The sequence below is a fragment of the Siniperca chuatsi genome, linkage group LG5 (genome assembly GCF_020085105.1).
Source record: "Siniperca chuatsi isolate FFG_IHB_CAS linkage group LG5, ASM2008510v1, whole genome shotgun sequence".
NCBI lineage: Eukaryota > Metazoa > Chordata > Actinopteri > Centrarchiformes > Sinipercidae > Siniperca > Siniperca chuatsi.
The window spans coordinates 26,093,519-26,113,128 of NC_058046.1; the positions used below are offsets into that span (position 1 = coordinate 26,093,519).

Below are 19,610 nucleotides of genomic sequence, written 5' to 3' on the forward strand. Positions count from 1 at the left end.
CAGCTAGCCTACATAAATTGCATCAACGCCGAGCGCTGCAGGAGGAGAGTACAAGCCCAGCAGAAGCTGAGGGGGAAGTCAGTCACATCGCTGAATTAAACGGAGGAAGCATCACTTGAACACAGGAAGTCGTTTGACATCATGGAGCAGAAACAAACCATCAACTTTGGCGCTGGACCTGCAAAACTCCCCCAATCCGTAAGTTTAGAGGACATTTTGCTTGTGTAACGTTAATAATATGGCAAAAAGCTGTAAAAGACAAGCTAACTGTGGTAAGTGAAGTACCGCAAAGAGAAACGTCACTTTCATGAAGAGATCTTCTGTGATGGAGGCTGTTTCTGCAGATGCACGCTTCAGACGGCTTTTTTGGGTCTCATTTCGAGCCTTGTTATTTAATGTGGTTGATTAAAGCAACGTTCAAAACACAGCATTTACATAATCACGGTGAATCTGTTGGCCCCCGGCATGCAGTTATGTGAGAAAATGACTGTTGGCTTTAGTGCTGCTGTCTCGGCTTGGCATGTGTCCCCGCAGCTCCAACAGGCTGAAAACAGTGCGTTGAGTTGCATCAGCCTCATTCATTCATGTGGAAACCTGCTCCTTTGTGCTTCACTGGCAGCTGCAGCAGCAGATCCAGCCTCTAGATGGCAGAAAAACACACCACAGCTCTCACTTATCAAACTATATATACATTTTATGGTAAAACAAACACCCAGATAAAAGCAATGTTCTCCCTTTTCTGTGTTTTATCAGTTAAATAGAGCAGTCCCAGTGTTAGACTTGGGTTTGACAGGCACCTTCTGCTAAATTCAGTTACATTCAGGTCTTTGTAGTTGGCTGAGTCATTTGTGTTTTGGTCCTTTTTGTAGAAAACTTATTTTTTATTAGGTTTTGTGCAGCTTAGACACATTGCTGTTTTTTTTTTTAAATGTAGTTTCTCACCGTTAACCAAATGTCACTTAGCTTCGTAGTACTGGAATGAGCCACAGTGGTTATGTCTAAGCTCTAAACAAATCACATCTGGATCATTTTGGTCTGGATAAAATAAAATGCAGATAAAGAGCACTATGAATAATACGAATACTAATAATACATTAATTAATTTAATTGTGTTCAGTGGTAAAATGTCCCTGTTAGACTGACTGTACCATTATACCACCTTTGTTAATGACAAAATGTTTGTAGTCTTTGAAGAAATACTTTATATGTTGCAGGTGCTGCTTGAAGCACAGAAGGAGCTCCTCAACTACAGCGGCGTTGGTATTAGTGTTCTCGGTGAGTAGAACTAAAGATGGGTTGCATTTAAGTCATTATGAGACAAAACTACTGTATTCCTCGTGATTTGAAATGAAATATTTGTTGTTTAATACATAGCTGTAGCCCATAGCTGACGTGATTAATACACACTGTGTGTTTACCATATGAGTTAAAGAGACTCTGTCCAGATTTATGATAACTACAGTGATCTACTCAAAGCAGCTCATCAACAGCATCATCTGCCCTCACAGCTGATCACTGCCTCCTCACGTACTGCAATATGTTCTATAGATGTGTGCCAGTGTTAAATGACCCAAATATAATCGCAATTTGCTAAAAAGGTGAGTAAATGCCAATGACAGTGAGATTAAATTCAAATGTGTTTGATTCTGTTCAAACCAGAGATGAGCCACCGATCATCAGACTTCAACAAAATCCTCAACAAAACAGAGAGTCTCCTGCGAGAGTTGTTGTAAGTGCTTGTTTCACGTGGCTTCTACTGTATTATCCTCCTCCTTCAGCCTTTCCTCAATAAAGGAAGGGACAATGGTCATATTGTACTGCAGCACCATCGTAACACTTAATTGTTAATTAATATTCTGTTCTAGTTGCATAAAACCATCACACTCAGAAATACACAAGAGTAAAATAAGATTAATGCACAGGTAGAATGATGGGAACACTAATATTGCCACATTAATATTTACCTGTACGTTCTCGCCCATGTTTTTCAAGTCCTTCTAGTTTTGTTTTGTTTTGTTTTTTTAACATGGTCTGTTTCTCTTCAGGCTCTTCTGTGCCCAGGCTGTTGATGGCTGAATGCCAAAAAAGTTTAGGGTGTGCAAAGGTAGTGTCAGCCAAGTAGATGTGTTTCTCTGCATAGTTATTAACGTAAGATTCAAGAGGAGGAGTTGAACCTTGCTGTACTTTTACAGTATTTCAAAAAGTTTGTCATTTTACAAACCACGTGTTTGACTTTTCATGTTTTATGAGTTTAAGTCCTTTTTTATTGTTAAGGATTTTAAAAGTTTGGATTTAATGCGGTCTAAACCAAACACACAAACTCCTAAAATTGAGTTGAGATAACTTAATGCCATTAACAGTAAGCTCATAATGCAGGACAGACAGCACACCATTCAACATAGCATACTAATAAAATCATCATATAAATAAACTATTAAATACATAAAATAGCATATATCTTAATTTGCCAAAGGTTTACAATTCTAAAGTTGAATAACCTAAACACCAGGGCTAAAGGAAAACCCTGAATGAAACATCAAATACAGACTGCTCACTGAATGGTTTGACTGTCACCAGATCTCAACCCAGTTCATTTTGGACCAACATGTAAGACTGTCGGGAAACAATTTCAACCAGGAAATCATGAGATAAACCAAAGTAAAGAAACGGAAATCTGTTAAGATACAGTATTTAGATTTGCAAAGATTTTGCGAAGATTTAGATTTACCACAAATAATTACAAAGATAACAGTAAGCTTAACAACAAAATGTACATACTATTATTATATTGTAAATATATGTTATTAAAATTTCTTTCATGCTAAAATTCATGCTAAGGTTGCTTTTATTTTCTCAGAATTGGTCAGAATGGACTGACTCTAGAAATCCCTTCTGTAAGACTTGATGGTTGTGTGTTTTTTTCTAAGTCATTCTTAAAGAAACAGACACCATACAGTCAATTCTAATCTACTTTTTAAATGGTGTCAATAACCTTGGTTTTATACTGACATTTTACCATTTCCATTAAATGCACCAGAATGTTTAACTGTGAAGAAACAAGACACAGTTGCACGTTTTAATTGTAATATTTCATCCACACCTGTGCTTCACCTGATGACGGTCTGTCTCAACTGTACACAGTGTTTAATACAGTGACCTTATGTCTTCACAGAAACATCCCAGACAACTACAAGGTGATGTTTCTACAGGGCGGCGGGTCTGGACAGTTCAGCGCTGTTCCTCTTAACCTGATTGGCCTTAAAGAGGACAAGTGTGCCGATTACCTGGTGACCGGCACATGGTCAGCAAAAGCAGCAAAAGAAGCTGAGAAATACGGCAAAGTCAACATTGTCCACCCGAAGCTGGATAGTTACACGAGTGAGTCTGTGTGCATGGGGAAATGTCTTAATGCGATTTGTGTTAATACAGAATAATAATGGTCTTCTTCGCCTATTCTAACAAAAAGAAGAAGAAGAAAAATCAAACAATAACTGCCACCACCACCATTTTTACAATAGCAAGCATGTATTAGTGACAAGGTTTAGTCCCAGAATGGAGGTTTTGTTATTCAAGTCATTTCTTGGATGACACAAAGAATTTAAAATTTAGTTTTGTTTTTGTTTATTTGTTTTAAAGTTCAATTTAAATGCCATCACCGCCCACATCAAAAAATAGTGTTCAGCTCTTATGAGTTGGTCATTGTCATTCAAGCTGCATTAGGATGGTCCCCCCGCAAAATCTGGCTGTGTGTTCAGGCTGTTACATAATGAACAATAGAGCCAACTACCAGTGAAAGACTCTGGTATGCGAGCAGCCTTTTCCACATGGTTGTGTCTGATTGGTTTTCAGTGGGGTTCTGCTTTATCGAATGTTTGGAGGCAATTTTACAGTGTTTTTGGAATTACATTTAATTGGAAATGTAAAATAAATTTTACACATATGGAATAAAAGATAATGTAATACAAAATCCAAATCCAAATATGTTGCTCCTTCTGTCTGTTCTCAGACAGGCTGAAACCTTCACAATCTTTCATCACCAGGAACAGGAGTCTCTCTTTTTTTTTTTTTTTTTTCTGAACACCTGGTCCTGCAGACAACAGGCACACCTAAGAAAAAGATCTAGAAAGATAAAAATATCCACCCCCTAGTTTGAGAAAGGGGCTGTGAGGTGTATTTGCACAAGCATTCAGGATGACATACTGTATATATTACTGTTTTTAGCAATGTGGCTTTATGGATGGCAACGTCGGTTCACCGCTTTGGTCCTTTTTGAAATATTTTAACTGCTGGATGAATTGCCGTGAACTTTTGTAAAAACATTTATGGTCCCCACAGGATGAATTCCTCTGGCTTTGGTGATCCCCTGACTTTCCCTCTAGTTCCACCAGCAGACGGACATTTTTGTTTTTTTTTAGGGGAATGTCTCGACAACCATTTGATGGCTTGAAATTTGGCACAGATATCTATGGTGCCCAGATGATTAATCCATTCTCAGCTGTACTTTATGTTAGCACGCTTGCACGCTAACCTAAGATCATGAACATGGCAAGCTTTATATAAATATTGTCATTGTAGACATGTTAGTATTTACACAGTTCAGTCTCACAGAGCTGCTGGTGTAGCTGCAGACTCTTTAGTCTTGTTTAACTATGTTCTGTTGTTGCTCCTTCCAGAAATTCCCGACCCCAGGAGCTGGACCCTGAACCCCTCGGCCTCCTACGTGTACTACTGCTGCAACGAGACGGTCCACGGTGTGGAATACAACTTCACGCCTGAAACAAACGGGGTGGTCCTTGTCAGCGACATGTCCTCCAACTTTCTGTCCCGACCTGTGGATGTGTCCAAGGTGAAGACAAGAATGACCTTTTAAAAAAAAAAAAAAAATTCAACTCTTTTGCTTCTGGGCCCCTTTTCCCCAAATGTCCATACTGATTGTATAAACAGTCTGGAAAACCTTTATTGTCCCTAAACTGTGAGTGAAATTTCATTGGCAACAAGAGCACCCATCCAAAAGCCAAAACAAGACACACAAAATGCTGATGTTAAAAACATATACAAGATAAAATAATTTAAGTAATAATAAGATTGCGTAAGGTAAGATATTAGAAAGAGAAAATAAGAGAGAAATCATAGAAAAATAAACGACAAATGAAGATCTAGCCTTGTTAGCATGCTAAGATGCTGAATGCTACATGCTAAACATCAGCATGTTAATATCAAATACCTGTTCACATGTTAACATGATAATGTCAGCATGGTGGATTATCATTTAGCTCTAAGCAGCCCTAGTACAACTGAGCCTGCTAAAGTACGTACAGCTTAGACTGAACAAAGCGGAGCCAAGTCTGACAATGTAGAGCTGAGTCTGAGATGTCGTAAAATAGCCACCGTAGAGGATAAACCCTTTTGACACTGCCTTTCCTCTTGTGATCCCCTCAAGCCAAATGTAACAGTTTTTGCTCCCCAAAACGATAACGTGGTTATAGAGAGTCATATTTTAATGTGTCCTCTTGCATGGTTTAGTTTGGGCTGATTTTCGCCGGGGCTCAGAAGAATGTGGGCTGTGCCGGGGTAACTGTGGTCATCGTGCGAGAGGACTTGTTAGGCCACGCTCTGAAAGAGTGTCCCATTGTCCTGGACTACAAGGTGCAGGCTGAAATGAACTCCCTCTACAACACACCGCCGTGTTTCAGGTACAGACTCACCTCTGTTTTTAACGTTAGAAGCTCCTCTGTTTCCTACAGATGAAGGATTATCTATATATTAGTAGCTAGGTTAAAGACATTTGTAAAATGTACATGTTTCACAATTTTAAAAAACAAAACATGCTGAACTTTTTACTGATTTCTATGTGTGTCTCCTGGAATTGCTGGTTGCATTTTTCACCAGACAAGTTTTAAAGGAATAATTCAACATTTTGGGGACTCGGATTATTTGCTTTCTTGCCGAGAGTTCGATGAGAAGATTGATACAACTGCCATGTCTGTCTGTTAAATATGAAGCTACAGGCAGCCGCTGGTTAGCTCTTAGCTTAGCATAAAGACTGGAAACGGGGGGTGGGGGGAGCTAGCCTGGATCTTTCCGAAGGTAAAAAACAAACAAAAAAAACCAGTTTTTTACATTTTGTTTTATGGATGGATAAGGCAAACAAGACAATATAACATGTTAAATAGTGAGAATTAACCTTATTTCCAGTCCTTACTGTGTGCTAAGCTAAGCTAACCGGCTGCTGGCTATAGCCTTATATGTCTTTGAGACTCTACATGAGAGTAGTATTGATTTTCTCATCAAACTCTCAGCAGGAAAGCAAACAAGCGTGTTTCCCAAAATATTGAACTATTCCTTTTTAAGGCTATATAAAAACATTTCACTATCATCCTGTAAAAATGTTTTCATAACTTAATTTTGATGTAAGGAAGGGAAAACACAGACAGTAGCAACAGTAATTCTTACTACTTTGTGTGTTTTGTCGGTTCAGTATCTACATCATGGGTCTGGTTCTAGAGTGGATTAAGAACAATGGCGGCAGCGGTGCCATGGAGAAGCTCAGCAAGCAGAAGTCCTCCATGATTTATGACCTCATCAACGCCTCTAATGGTTTCTATGTGTAAGTATCACAAAACTTCAGCAGCAGATGTTAAGGTCAAAACATAAAACTCTGGGAATGTTATATACTGTGAACCATCAGTGTCAGTCCAGGTCCACAGTCTATTTCACGCTTTACTGTATCTGCAACAACAAGCTTTAAAACTTGAATCCACCTGTATCAGCATGAAATACTGTACAGCATGCCCGGCTGAATGATGGTCAAACTCTTCAACTGATGGTTCACAAAAGGTATAATGAAGAACGAAATGCACAATACTGTAGCTCAAAGAGCTAAAAAGGAAAATAAAAACCTTACCATCATTTGGTATCCTAACACTGTAGCTTTATAATCCTCCAGTGACATTAGACTAACAAGCTTTTAAGATATTGCAATATAAATCTCAGACTGATGATGAATTACTATTTATACTTCAATCATGAATTACTCTTTATCTTTAACTTGACAAAATGTCAAGCTCTAATAGAGGGCTACATGTCAGCATATTTAACTTAATAAATGGTCACTTTTAAGCTACAATCAAGACAAACATAACAGTCTCGATGTTTTCACTGTGCATTTACACTTCCAACAATTCACCTTCAAAATAAGAGCTCTCTTTCATAATATAACTATAAGGAAAAATAACGCAGCCTCAAGAAAAATACCTAATGTAATGTGTACACATGAATAACAACAAATTACTTGAGTATAGGCTACTAGACCAAACTAAAGGTGATTTACATCAAAGCCTAGCCTATTACCGGATAACCCCCCCTTGAATTATTTTATTATTAACATAATCTTTTTTTTTTTCTTTTTTGCCTTGCAAACGATGCTTTTTACAGTTAGACAATAACTGCACACACTTTATAGTCTACAATGAGAGTAACTAAGTAAAATTAAAACTAGAACTACAGAACCTCCATCTGTGCCCACCTGTCCAGGTGTCCTGTAGACGAGGCTTGTCGAAGCCGCATGAATGTACCGTTTCGTGTGGGAAAGAAAGAGGGAGATGACGCCTTGGAAAAGAAGTTTCTGGACGGCGCATTCAAACGTGGCATGATATCGCTGAAAGGACACAGGTTAGTTTGTCAAACACATGCCTCCTTTAATTAATACCTACTTTGTTGCTATATTCATGGGTTAGTAGAGAGAATACCGGGTCCTGAATTTTTTCACAAGTTATGTAAAGTTAAACATGAACACCAGTAGCTGGATGCATAATGGATTTGTTTTCTTGTAATGACTCTGTTACAGAGCTACTTCTCCTTTTTTTGTAAACCTTTGCAAACATGACGGTTTGTCTCCCCCTGCAGGTCAGTTGGAGGAATTCGTGCATCTTTGTACAATGCTGTAACAGTGGAGGACACTGAAGCCCTGACTGCCTATATGAAAGAATTCCTGAAAGAGCACCAATAAAACAGGCCACACTAAAAGTCAGCTGATGTCACACAGTGGCATTTAATTACTCCAGTACAGTTACAAAAAAACCCCTCGTGTTTACCTCTAGTTGAGATCCATGTTGGATCTGTAAGGTGCACCTTTAGACACTTGTCTCATTGTTGCTAATAAGCTTTAACCACTACTGTTGCCAGAAATGTCTTAATTACATCTGTGTTTCATACAGTTACTCTTTTGAATGCATTTATTGACTAACAGTGCTTTGATATACATACTGTACGTAATTCCTATTACTCGTTCAAAATATATTTACATTTCAGTAAATCTAACTTGGCAATACTTTTTTTTGTAGCGTCATTTCTTCGAGTGCTGTTTTACAATGGACCACATTTTGTAATTTAAAACCGTTATCAACCAATATCAGTGAGTGATCATTTCTCACTTCTGAGAACAGAGGAGCAGTGCTAAACAACCAAACTGCTGGCCTGCTCGTGAAAAACCTGTGAAAAACACGATTTCTCACTTATCTCTATTATTTAGCCATGCAGACAGTTTTGGTGTTGTTTGCCCAGGTTTTTAAGATATCAGTGTCCGAGATTTCTGCCTCCACAGCAATACAGTGGAGGTGAATGGAATTTTGTCTGTGGCGCTCCCGTTAATGAAAATATAATAAATCAATATGCTCAGCTTTGTTTTGGTATGGATGGAACAATGTTACAAACACAGGAGTGCTGTTGACATAATGAAGCACAACAATGTAGCCAAGAGGCGGTACCATATTCCAAACAGTAATCAATAATGAATATTGTAGGCGCTTGCAACATCAAAACAAATCTTGCTGAACATAATTATTATCACACAAAACACATCAGGTCACAAGGTCACATCAGTGGAACAAACATTCACCTCCATTGTATTGGGGTGGAGGCAGAAAATCCCAGATATGGATATTCCAAAACCAGGGCAAATAAAACCAAACCTTTTACAAAGAAGGTCCAATGTACTTGTTTCAGATAGAGACAGGGATTATGAACTCATACATGACCAGCTGTTATCATGTGACCGCAATTCCATACTTGGGTCACGTGATAACAACCTAACTATCTCCACGACAACTGAGCAACTCCATCTGCTAACGAGGGCCACGAGATGCGATTTAAAGCTTTGGAAACAAAAAGTAAGTTTGACCATGTTGAGGATTTTTTTTTTTTGTCAACCTGCTGTTTCCAAGGTCAAGAAGGGACCTGCAAGCTAAAAACCAAAAATATCTGCATGGCTAGATGCTGATGGCCAGTGGTAAGCGAGAAAACATTTTTTGTAATTTGGGTGAACTGACATTTTAACCAACAACAATCATCTACCAATTGTGTTAGCCAAAGATAAAATGTGACTTTCCTAATAACTCTTAATTTGCAGATTGACACCCTCTGGACTCAAAATCCTTCTGGCTTTTAAAAAAAACAATTTTAGCAGCTGAAAATCTTTCTGCAGTAATGCAGACGTATTAGTGTACTGCAGGTGTGGTTACAAGTGTAACAGAGTATGCTTCTGGCCACACACAACCAATTCCATCAGTCATGCTGTGTGGCGCAACAGACTTGAAACTTTCAACCAGAGAGGGCAGTGAAAATTTGCTTTTTAGCCTGGTGTTAAGTTACTCTTAAATAATAATATGCAGCACAACTATTTTACAAGCACAGTTAGTCTTTTCCATGTGAGGTTAAGCAGTCACGTCCTACTGCTTCATTGCCCACTGACAGCAAAAACATCCCGGTATGTAGGAGTGAACAGGTCTATATAACATCAGCAGGGCGGCAGGATGGCTTCATGGTGAGAGAGACCGTCCTCCATCTGGATGTCCAGAGGCCAGGTCCCTGCTGCGTTCACCCCGCTGAGGCAGCTCTTCAGCAAGACACTGCAGCTGTGCCAGCTCCAGGAGCACTTGAGTGCGTCTGACCCTGACCTTTGACCTCCCTGGAGGCGAAGCAAAACAGGAAGGGCAGAAGGTGGCAAAATGAGAATTTCATTACAGGGATCAATGATGTAACATATCCTTACAGGCTACTAAAAATACAAAATTATTATGTAGGTTTGGTTCACAATGACTGAAACATTTTTTGAGAAAATGTCTGTTGTGAGGGGATTGTGTGAGCTGTGGTGTGTGTGTGTGTGTTTGCTTTATTTTTCTGACTCTTTCCTACTTCGTATGGGAGTGTCATGACCGACCCCAAACCTGCCAACAGCTCTTCTCCAGTTCCTCACTGTCTGTTTCATCACTCAACATCACTTTATCTGTGATAGGCCTCTGTGGCTTATGCAACCCTTTTAAAGCCCACCAGACTGAAAAAACAAAACAAAGCCGACTGGACAATGCTAGAATGAATGCGTTCAAATTAAAAGAATAACTAAAAACAAGGTTGTTAAACATTGAAAGACATCGCATTCAAAATGCATGCAAGTAGTTGGATATAGCAGATATTTATCTGAAAACATAATAAATAAATCAACATAATCATTTTTGTTTATAGAGCACTTTCCAAAACCCAGGTTCCAAAGTGTTTTACACAAGGCAGAAAATAAAAATCAACAATTAGAAAATAAAATATAGAAGACAGAATTAAATAAGTAAAACAAATTCCAATGATGTAAGACAAAATAAATAAAGACACAATTGAGGTAAAATCAAGTTCAAAGAAAGAAAAGCTCAGTTAAAATCAAGATAAGCTTTTAAATAAAAGTTTGTTTTAAGAAGAGATATAAAAGAGGATACTGACTCATAACTCATAAGATGCCCAAATATTTAGAGTCTCACCCACATTGCTGCTAACAAGCTTGAACATAAATGAAACTAGAAGATGTTTTTGCTGCAAATGACCTCTAGGTGGAAGTGTTCATCAAGAAACTTAGAGGTGATCAAATAGGTGGTATGACTAATTTCATAGTGATGTCTGATGTTGGCCAACCCATTAAATGAGGCTTTACTGGCATATTTCGATTAAATCATGTTGCTAAAGCATAAACAATAAATAGCATATAATAGACAGCATATAATAATAGAATAACAATAGTGTCTGATAATAGACAATATGGTAATACACAAAATACCCAAAAACGATAAACAAAACATGGGTTGAAACAACTAATTACTGATAATTACTCACTTCAGAAAAAGAGAGAAGGAAAATTAATTGTATTGTATTCTCGCTCTCATGCCTGCATGCACAAACACACACACATGCATGCACACACACACACGCACGCACACTGATGCCTGTGGTATCCTCTGATAAGGTCAACTCACCACCACAGGCAAAGGTTCCTCAACTAAAGAACAAAATCTGTATCCTATCCGAAAATACACATCTCTGCTTCATAATGTTTCGACAGAGAGACAGTCTCCAAATGATTAGAACTCAGTGTAGTTGCATTTCACTTTCCACTGAAAATATATCCATATTAGACGCAGAAAATCATGTTGTTTACAGTTATTGTTGTAAGGCACATGATATGATTCACTTTCCAGGAGCTGGACATTTTAGGTGATTAGCAGGAATAACTCTCCAGATGACTGCCATCCTGATGTAGACTTGTGTAAAAAGGCTATTAGTGTGGGGTGGGCATGGTGTTAATAGAGCATGAGATGCACCGTTATGTCAGTGCTTTTATATTTCATGCTTTACAACTCATAACAGTGCATTAATGGTTGTATGGGTGGAATAAGTGGGAATTGAGCTATTAACCTGGAAGCCTCTCAACATGTTTTCAGGCTTAGCATCCGTGTTATGTTACAACCTGCTTTTTTTAGAAGCAAGATCCTTTAAGTGATATTTCTCATTAAGTTCTTTTCCCCCCTCATAGATTTAATGATCATGATCATGAAGTGTAACCTCTGAAACTACTAGCGACTAGTTGGTGACCACAGAAAAAAAAGCAACCAGCTACTTTTCTTACTTTCATTTTGAAATGTAATGAAACACAAGGTAAAGTTGATCCAGGAGTTATTATTTTATATAACATCCCAGATGATTCTTTTCAAAAAGTAATTTTGGCTGTTAGCAAATATCAATACCAAGAGCAGGGGAGAAAGTCTGAATGCTGGTGTTGACTGTGGATCCCCCGGGTGGGAGATGTTGGACCTGCTGCGAAGGTTTGTGTGCTGATAGGTAAAAATCTTCTGCCAGAGTGAGGTATTGCTTTAAGCCAGATGAGTTTTGTGTTGGTATGATACATTTCTACCTGCAGCTTTCTAAGGCTTAAGTCTAGCAGCTTGTCTTAGTTCATGGTCATCTTCAACGGTGGCCTTGGTTGCCTTCATGCTCCCATCATCTGCAGGAACTTCGCTCATTTTTGTCTAGTCATCAGTGAACCTTTCTTTGCCACCTCCTGTTAGAGCCACAGGGGCATAAACACACATCTGAGCTCCTTTACTTCCATCTTTAGCTTTTCAGCTTAATTTGGTGGCTACTCTTCAGCGTACCAAGACCTGAGGCACTCTGCATTTTCAGCAAGTGCACAGGCAGTTAGCTTATTCCCTGTGTGTGTTTTTAGCTCAGCTCCTAGTTTATCTAACCTCTCCTGGCACCCTTCATGGCCATGGTGCTTCAGATCATGGGAAGAGGATGTCTATTGTGATGATGTACAAGATGGGAACTTGAAAATGTGCAATTCTGTGTTTGGATCAAGGTGTAGTGCAACTTTGGATATTGAAACAAGACTAAGAGTCTTCAGCCATGCTAGTGGCTCTGTGAAGCTGCATTTAGGAATAGCAGTGCTTTGGGTTAAATGCTAACATCAGCATGCTAACATGCTCACAATAACAATGTCAATATGTTGATGTTTAGCAGAAATAATGTCTACCATGTTCATCATCTTAGCTTAGTGTATTAGCATGCTAACCTTTACTATTTAGCACTAAACAGAAAGTACATCTCAGGCTGATGGAAATGGCATTAGTTTTGCAATTATTTAGTCATTAACCAAAGTATCTGACAAATTGAAATTTTGACCTGATGATGGTGCTAGATGAAAAGTCAGTGGATCATCAAAGTGATTAGAATTCATCCTGAGGGGAACATACAGGAATTCATGGAAATCCATCCAAGAGTTGTGGAGACAAGATCGCTCATTAGAGGTGTTGATGATGAAGCTGTAGAACTTGTACAGTCCATTAAAAAAAGCCTGCTGCTGTGGGCTGCAACAGCCACTGGAGGGCGCTATTGGTAGCAGTCATGCATTAATTGGAACAAGCCTGTCAACAATTTGTGCATGTTTGCAAGTGCATGACTGGGTTGAACAAACGTTTCTGTTTGTGCTTGTGGCTGTGAAATGGACTGTGCAGTGTGAGTTTATGGCAGTCAGGAAATAACATAAAGGACAAAAAGGATCATGTTTGGCAAAGAATGCTTGTTAAGTTAAATTGAGCAATTTTCAACTCTATATTTGAGAAGAGGGATATTTGGAGGAGGTATGAGAAAATAGTTTATAATTTTATGCATTTCAATCTTTCCAATGGAGAATTTGCTCTTGTGTCTCTATCATATGTACAATGACAAGTTCTTTATACTCTACTCTCTTCCTAAATGCAATTTGGATTCTGACAAACTGCCTAACGTCTCAGCAATTTCCCCCAAAATATTGTCCATGACCCTGCTGCGGATCCACCTCAAAGCAGAAAAAAACCCGTGAAAGATAAGAAGAGGCAGAGGGGCTTTGAAATGCGAGTAGGGTTACAGCAGAGATGGGAGGTTGTGACAGGATTGTGTGGTGATTCTCGTCCTGTCAAGCCCACTAATGTTGCGGTAATGCCACTGGCAGGCTGCAGTAAGACGGTGATAATGAAAAACACCGGGGAAGACAATATCAAATGGCTCCTCTACATCCTACAGTGGAGATTAGTCGACACAAAAGTAGGGTGGCAGAGGCAGAGGAGGCAGAGGCAGGCTTTAGTGCTGCTGATTGAGTCTCTTGTCAAGAGCTCCATGCTTGCAGCATGAAAAGTTACTGTGACTGACATCCTTTATACAGTCTTTTTCAGAGAGACACATACACACACACATGCACACACACACACATGCACACACAGTTTGCATTTCCTCAGAATCTGTTTTCTATAGATACTGTATATGCTGTCTGCTCAAAGAAGATCACTAAATTCTGAATTTATCCATGAACTAGTTTATTTTTTCCTGGGAATGCTCAGTTTGCATTACAGAGCATTTAGTACACTTTTCCCCAAAAAAAGAAGAAAGAATGATTGTGTTTCGCCCCCAAAACTGTGTTGCCACACTGCTGCATACAGTGCAGCACACACGGGAAAATGCATAGTTTAAGTGGAAAATGGTGGCTTCATGTGGATTAAGTGTACCCTGTGAGATGATAGCGGGTACAAATAAGTTATCCAAAATATATAGTATTTCTGTTATATTTTTAAATAACTCCCTAGTGGTTTGATCCTTAAACCTGTATCAATTGATTTTTTTTGGCTTTAAACACAACATTGACATATAAATGTGTTATTGTGAATATGTTCACAAATGGTTGCTTATTTACACATGTAGCAGACATGAAGCAGCATTAGCATTTATTTGGAGTCGTGCTAGTGCCCACTTGCTGAATGTAAGTCCAATATTCACTCTCCATCTAGCTCCGTTTAGGTCTTAACCAGCTCTTGAGGAAAATATCTGGCTCTTTATCTGGCTCTGCTGACTCCACTATGTTCAACAGCTAGTCGCTTGTTTGGTGCTGAGCAGGTAGCGTACAGTGGATTTATCAGAGCTTTATAAATACAAGCTCCTATCTAAAAATATGAATTAATGCAGCTTTAACTTGGTCAAATGAGCTCTTCCAGAACCAAGAGCCCAACGTGCTTGTAGTGGTCATGGACAGCATAAAATTGAAGTCCAGGATGGCCCTCGGTTTTGAACCTTTTGTTGCAAGGCTTATTATTTATGAACACGCTAGATTGTTTTGTTTCAGTTTCTCATTATTGCTTATGACAGTACAATTGCCACAAAAAAGCAACAGAAAGGGAAGACACTTGTGCCAGAGAATGTCTGCACACTGTAAATGAGCTAGTTTGTTAAACAGTGCCACACCGAGGTCGGCACTAGCACAAAACACAGATTCATGTTTTAATTACAAATTGCAAAGTTTAACATCACAGAAGCAACATGCACAGAGAACCACTGGCATCATGATAATAGATCGCAACTGCAGTTTTGGAGAAGTTGAAGGGTGAGTTCACCAAAAAAAAATGTTTTCACTTGGTTGGTAAATGTATTTTTGCTGCTGTCGGCACTCACCCTCAGCAAATTAAACCAGTTTGCTAAGGGTGAGTGGGATTTTCCTTTTTAATGTGTGTCGCTTGGTTGCTCCACCACTTTGGTAGATCAAAATATTGTATTCAAACAACTATTGGTGGATTACCACGACATTTTGTACAGACTTTTCTGGTGTCCAGAGGATGTGATCCCCTGGCTTCTCCTCTAGCGGCATCATGATGTTGACAAATTGTTTGTTTGAGTGAAACGTCTCAGCAACTATTAGACGAGCTGCCATGAAATGATGTACAGACATTCATGTTTCCCTTGAGATGAACTGTAGTAACCCATGTGATCCCTTAATGTTTCATCTAGCGCCACCATCAGGTCAAAAATGGTCTACTTTGGTTTCTGGCCAAATACCTGCAAAACTAGACATTCCCATCAGCCTCAACTGTACTTTGTGTTTGGTGTTAATTAGAAAATCTTAGCATGCTAACAAGCTAAACTAAGATGGTGAATGTGGTAAACATTATACATGCTAAACATCAGCATTTTAGTATTGTCATTGGGAACCAAGCGGCAACCTCTGGGGCTGAAAAGTGAAGCCAATGTGGAAGTACTTAATTTATCTTACCTGTATTATAGCGTATTATATTTTAATTTGCTTAGTACTTCTATTCCTTCTATTCTCAAGTGTGCTTTGACGTGATAGTGAGCAGCTGTAATGACAGAGTTTCACCTCGGGGATCAATAAAGTATTTCTGATTCTGATTCTGAAGTGCCTTAAACCTGCATTCGTTCTAGTGACCAGCAGGGGGCGACTGCACTGGTTCCAAAAAGAAGTCTGATTGAATAGAAGTCTATAAGAAAATGACCCTACTTCTCACTTGATTTATTACCTCTTATTACCTTTCCTAATGAGTTTATGGTCTCAATCGCTAGTACCAAGTCTTCTTCAATACAGCATGATATTCATTTAGTAAACTATGGTCACATTTAGAGTAAAATAGACGATAAAGCAGGGTATGCTTTAGGGCAGGGTTACCTCGCTGCCACAGCGACCTGTCAATCAGGATAGAGGCGACTCGGTATCCACTGCACTGTGCACATTTAACTAGCCTTGAACTTGTTTTTGGGTGCTGTCGTTGTTTTCGTTAAGGGCTTTGACCCTTGTGTTTTCAGTTCATAAAAGTTAACTAACATTTTCGTCGCCTAAAAATGTCTTGTTCAGCATTCGGTTGTAGCCTACTAAAAGACACTCAAGGAGTCGGCTGTTCATTTTTTCTGGTAAGTACATTTTGTTTTAAGACTGTTTTTTTCGCTAGCCAATATTAGCATCCCAATTAACATGACAGTTAATGTGAATTACAGATGCACCTTGCTAATCTAGCTAGCGCTTGCTGATAACTTAGCGTTTGCTATGCTCCCTGGCTCCACCCCCTCGTCTAAATATGGTCTCTGCCAGTCCCTGGTTGCAAAAAACCAAGATGGCGACGGCCATTATGCCAATCTCGAGGCTTTAAAAACCAATGGGTGACGTTACGGTCACTACGTCCACTTCTTTTATATAGTCTATGTTGGGAACATGTTAGTGTGATCTCTGTGATTTGGCCCTGTTAATTAATCTTGCAGAGCTGATCAGGTTTGTGGTAACAGCAGTTTATTCCCATCTGTATTTCTGCATCTGCATTTATGACAAAGGACAACAGTGTAGAATGGTCATCTCAACAGTGCATGCTCTGTCTGGAAAGACGGCCTCATCTTAATGTTAGCTAGCTAACTACAGAGATTTTTACTGGCAATAAAACACATATAAATGAACGGTTGACTTAATAAAAACATGGCAAATTTAATCTCAGACAAATAAAATCCAACCAAATAAAGCCAGCTCAACTTTTATGTGCTTTTCAAGTTGGTTAACATTGTTTTGTCCACAGACATTCACAGACACATTACCTTATGGCAAATCCTCCGTAGCTTTACCGCTCAATGCAGGTATCATTTTACAACAGCAGGTTGCACCGTTGTCCCGTTTAGCAGGATTTAACTTGAACCTTTTCAGCTATGTTACCAGAGTATCTTTGATGCTACATTAGCATGCTGACGTTAGCATTTAGCTATGCCTACATACGGCATCACAGAGACGTTAGCATGGCTGTAGACTCTTAGTCTTGTTTGTATGTGCCCAGGAGATTCAGTTAAACTTAATCCTGCTCCAAATTGCTCAGGCCCCTAATTTAGTTTATCCTATTACTTTATTTAGTAGTAAAGGAACCCCTTGAAACCTGTCGGCCTACTTTTTATAGCAAATCACAGCCATGTGACTCATTGTACTGGCGATCTAATTCCATGTACTGATTGTTGTACCTTCTTGTAATAAACTGGTGCCTGAGTGTAAACATAACCTACATAGGCCTACTGCATTTTTTTTTTTTACATTCTGAATGTTTATTTATTACCTCTATATTATCTCTCTCACACATGCTCAAGTATTGTTAATTAAACACTGTCACACTCGGAGGTGCACTCTTCCCTGCCTCTGTTATTATTCAGTGAGCTCATGAAACTAAATGTCCTTTATGCAACAGCCCACTTAAAGGCCACTCTGGTGATTCATGCAGGACAATGAAAAAAAGGTTCTGTTTGAATCAGAAGCACACAGTTTCTCTCTATTTTTACTATCCTGTCTTCTGTCCCTTTCTTCCTCCTTGTCTGCACCTTCCTCGTCCTTCTCTTCCTCATTTTACTTAATTTGCCTTTTCCTTACTACCACCTCTTTTCTCTGCCTCCTTTCATCCTCCTTTCTCTTCACTCTCTTTTCAATTCCTTACATCCACACCATCTCTCTCCTTTCAACGCCTTCTAATATCTTTCTTTCTTAATTGAATCTCTTTCCCAGCTTTATCTTTCCTGTTCTGTGTGTGTGTCTGTCTGTCTCGTAAACTCATTGCTCCATGAGGCTAATCTTGTTAGCACCAAATGCACCATGTTCCGCTAGCTCCTCTTAATTGCTGTTGTGTTATTAATGAGTGGGGAGCGGGGAAATCACTCCTAATTAGCTTGTCTCATTCTGCAGGCATCTCGAGTGAAGCGGTGGCGACAGCGCTCAGGCACAAACACACTGGGGATAATTAAAGCACTTCACTTGTTGGAGTATTTATCTAAACCAAAGAGCAACAAGCCGTTCCCGCAATTAGCCTTGTCATTCATTAGCAGCAGAGTGCCATTGATTTGAGTGTTACATTGTCATTTTGCCACCGCTGACACTCATTCATTCAGCACTGCTGTGGTACAAGTGTGCTTAACTTACTCATGTGGTAAAGTCATGGCATGGAATCGCATTTGTTTTTTTTATGGTTTTGCTGCATCAATGACTATGTTTACAAACCAGATTACTGTGATAAATCAGGTTATAGTAAAGAAATCAGGTTTTGCATATATTTTATTCTGTTTATGTTCTGTCTATTTTCCTTGCTGTTACTGTACAGAGAAACATTTCTTAATAACTCTTCAAACTCCTTCTTTCAATTAGTCTCTCCTGATTGATATTAAGCTCAGCGAAAGACTATCTTAATGCTTAATTTTTCCTTTCTGTGTCCAACTCAATCAGCTGACTGAGGGCTTTCACATTTTTTTTTAACTTCAACCAATCAGATTTTGCCACAAACTCTTGGAGCCAATCATCTCATTACTGTCAAATTAAATAAATGCTTCCTTTCTTTGCTGTTGTCAGTTATCATTGTAGTCTTAAAGCAAACTGCATTTTTCTTAATAGTCTGATTAATGCCAAATGCTGTGAATAATCAGATTACTTAAGAGCTTGTAAACACTGTGATCAGATGCTGTCATGTGGGTTAAGTCAAAAAATATATTAATTTCTAATTTTCAGTGGAATGAGAAAATCATTTATGGCTTAGAAATCAGTTCAGCTCTTTATTTTACAGGTATGTCATTTCAGCATAATTTCCTTTAAATTTTCAAGATGTTTCCTGGAAAGAACAATGTAATTTGACAATAAGTATAGGGGGAATAAGGGCAGTGTTTAATTGGCACTCTTGACTCTAAAGAGTCCTTTGATCACACATGCAAACACAAATATGCAAAATGTTACATTTGTATTCAGGCAAGCATAGAGTTCAATATTTATGGAGAATAAAGTTACCGATAATAACTGAACAATGAATTAATATAAAATGTTACCAAGTATTCTGTTTTGCTTCTTTAAATTTGTTTAGGATCACAGTTAATAACATTATTTACAAAAATAAATAACAGTATAATTTATTTCTCCTTTCCTCTAAAATGGCCAGTTGTTACTTCCTTGTTCCCCATAGTCTTTTTTTCTTCCTCTGTGCTTA

The 19,610-nt window shown here is 38.7% G+C and overlaps 1 protein-coding gene and 1 long non-coding RNA gene across 2 annotated transcripts; one reads left to right on the forward strand and one right to left on the reverse strand.

Moving 5' to 3' along the window:
* On the forward strand, positions 1-8,329 carry psat1 (phosphoserine aminotransferase 1). Its single transcript, XM_044196574.1, has 9 exons — positions 1-198; positions 1,215-1,275; positions 1,660-1,729; positions 3,173-3,378; positions 4,674-4,846; positions 5,524-5,693; positions 6,479-6,607; positions 7,534-7,671; positions 7,906-8,329. Exons 1-9 carry the CDS (start codon positions 142-144, stop codon positions 8,006-8,008), a joined length of 1,107 nt encoding a protein of 368 aa, XP_044052509.1. The 5' UTR covers positions 1-141; the 3' UTR covers positions 8,009-8,329.
* On the reverse strand, positions 8,027-18,011 carry LOC122876347. The gene is made up of 2 exons (XR_006378065.1): positions 17,209-18,011; positions 8,027-10,330 (listed from the first exon to the last, which is right to left on the reverse strand). It is a non-coding gene; the product is annotated as an uncharacterized LOC122876347 (long non-coding RNA).
* Positions 18,012-19,610: the final 1,599 nt, after the last annotated feature.

What these genes read in the sequence shown, in the direction of transcription:
- psat1 (XM_044196574.1), top strand. Translation starts at nt 142, where the DNA reads ATGGAGCAGAAACAAACCATCAACTTTGGCGCTGGACCTGCAAAACTC. An exon ending in GAAGCTGGATAGTTACACGA is followed by an intron (nt 3,379 to 4,673) that starts GTGAGTCTGTGT and finishes TGCTCCTTCCAG; the next exon opens with AAATTCCCGACCCCAGGAGC. An exon ending in ATATCGCTGAAAGGACACAG is followed by an intron (nt 7,672 to 7,905) that starts GTTAGTTTGTCA and finishes CTCCCCCTGCAG; the next exon opens with GTCAGTTGGAGGAATTCGTG.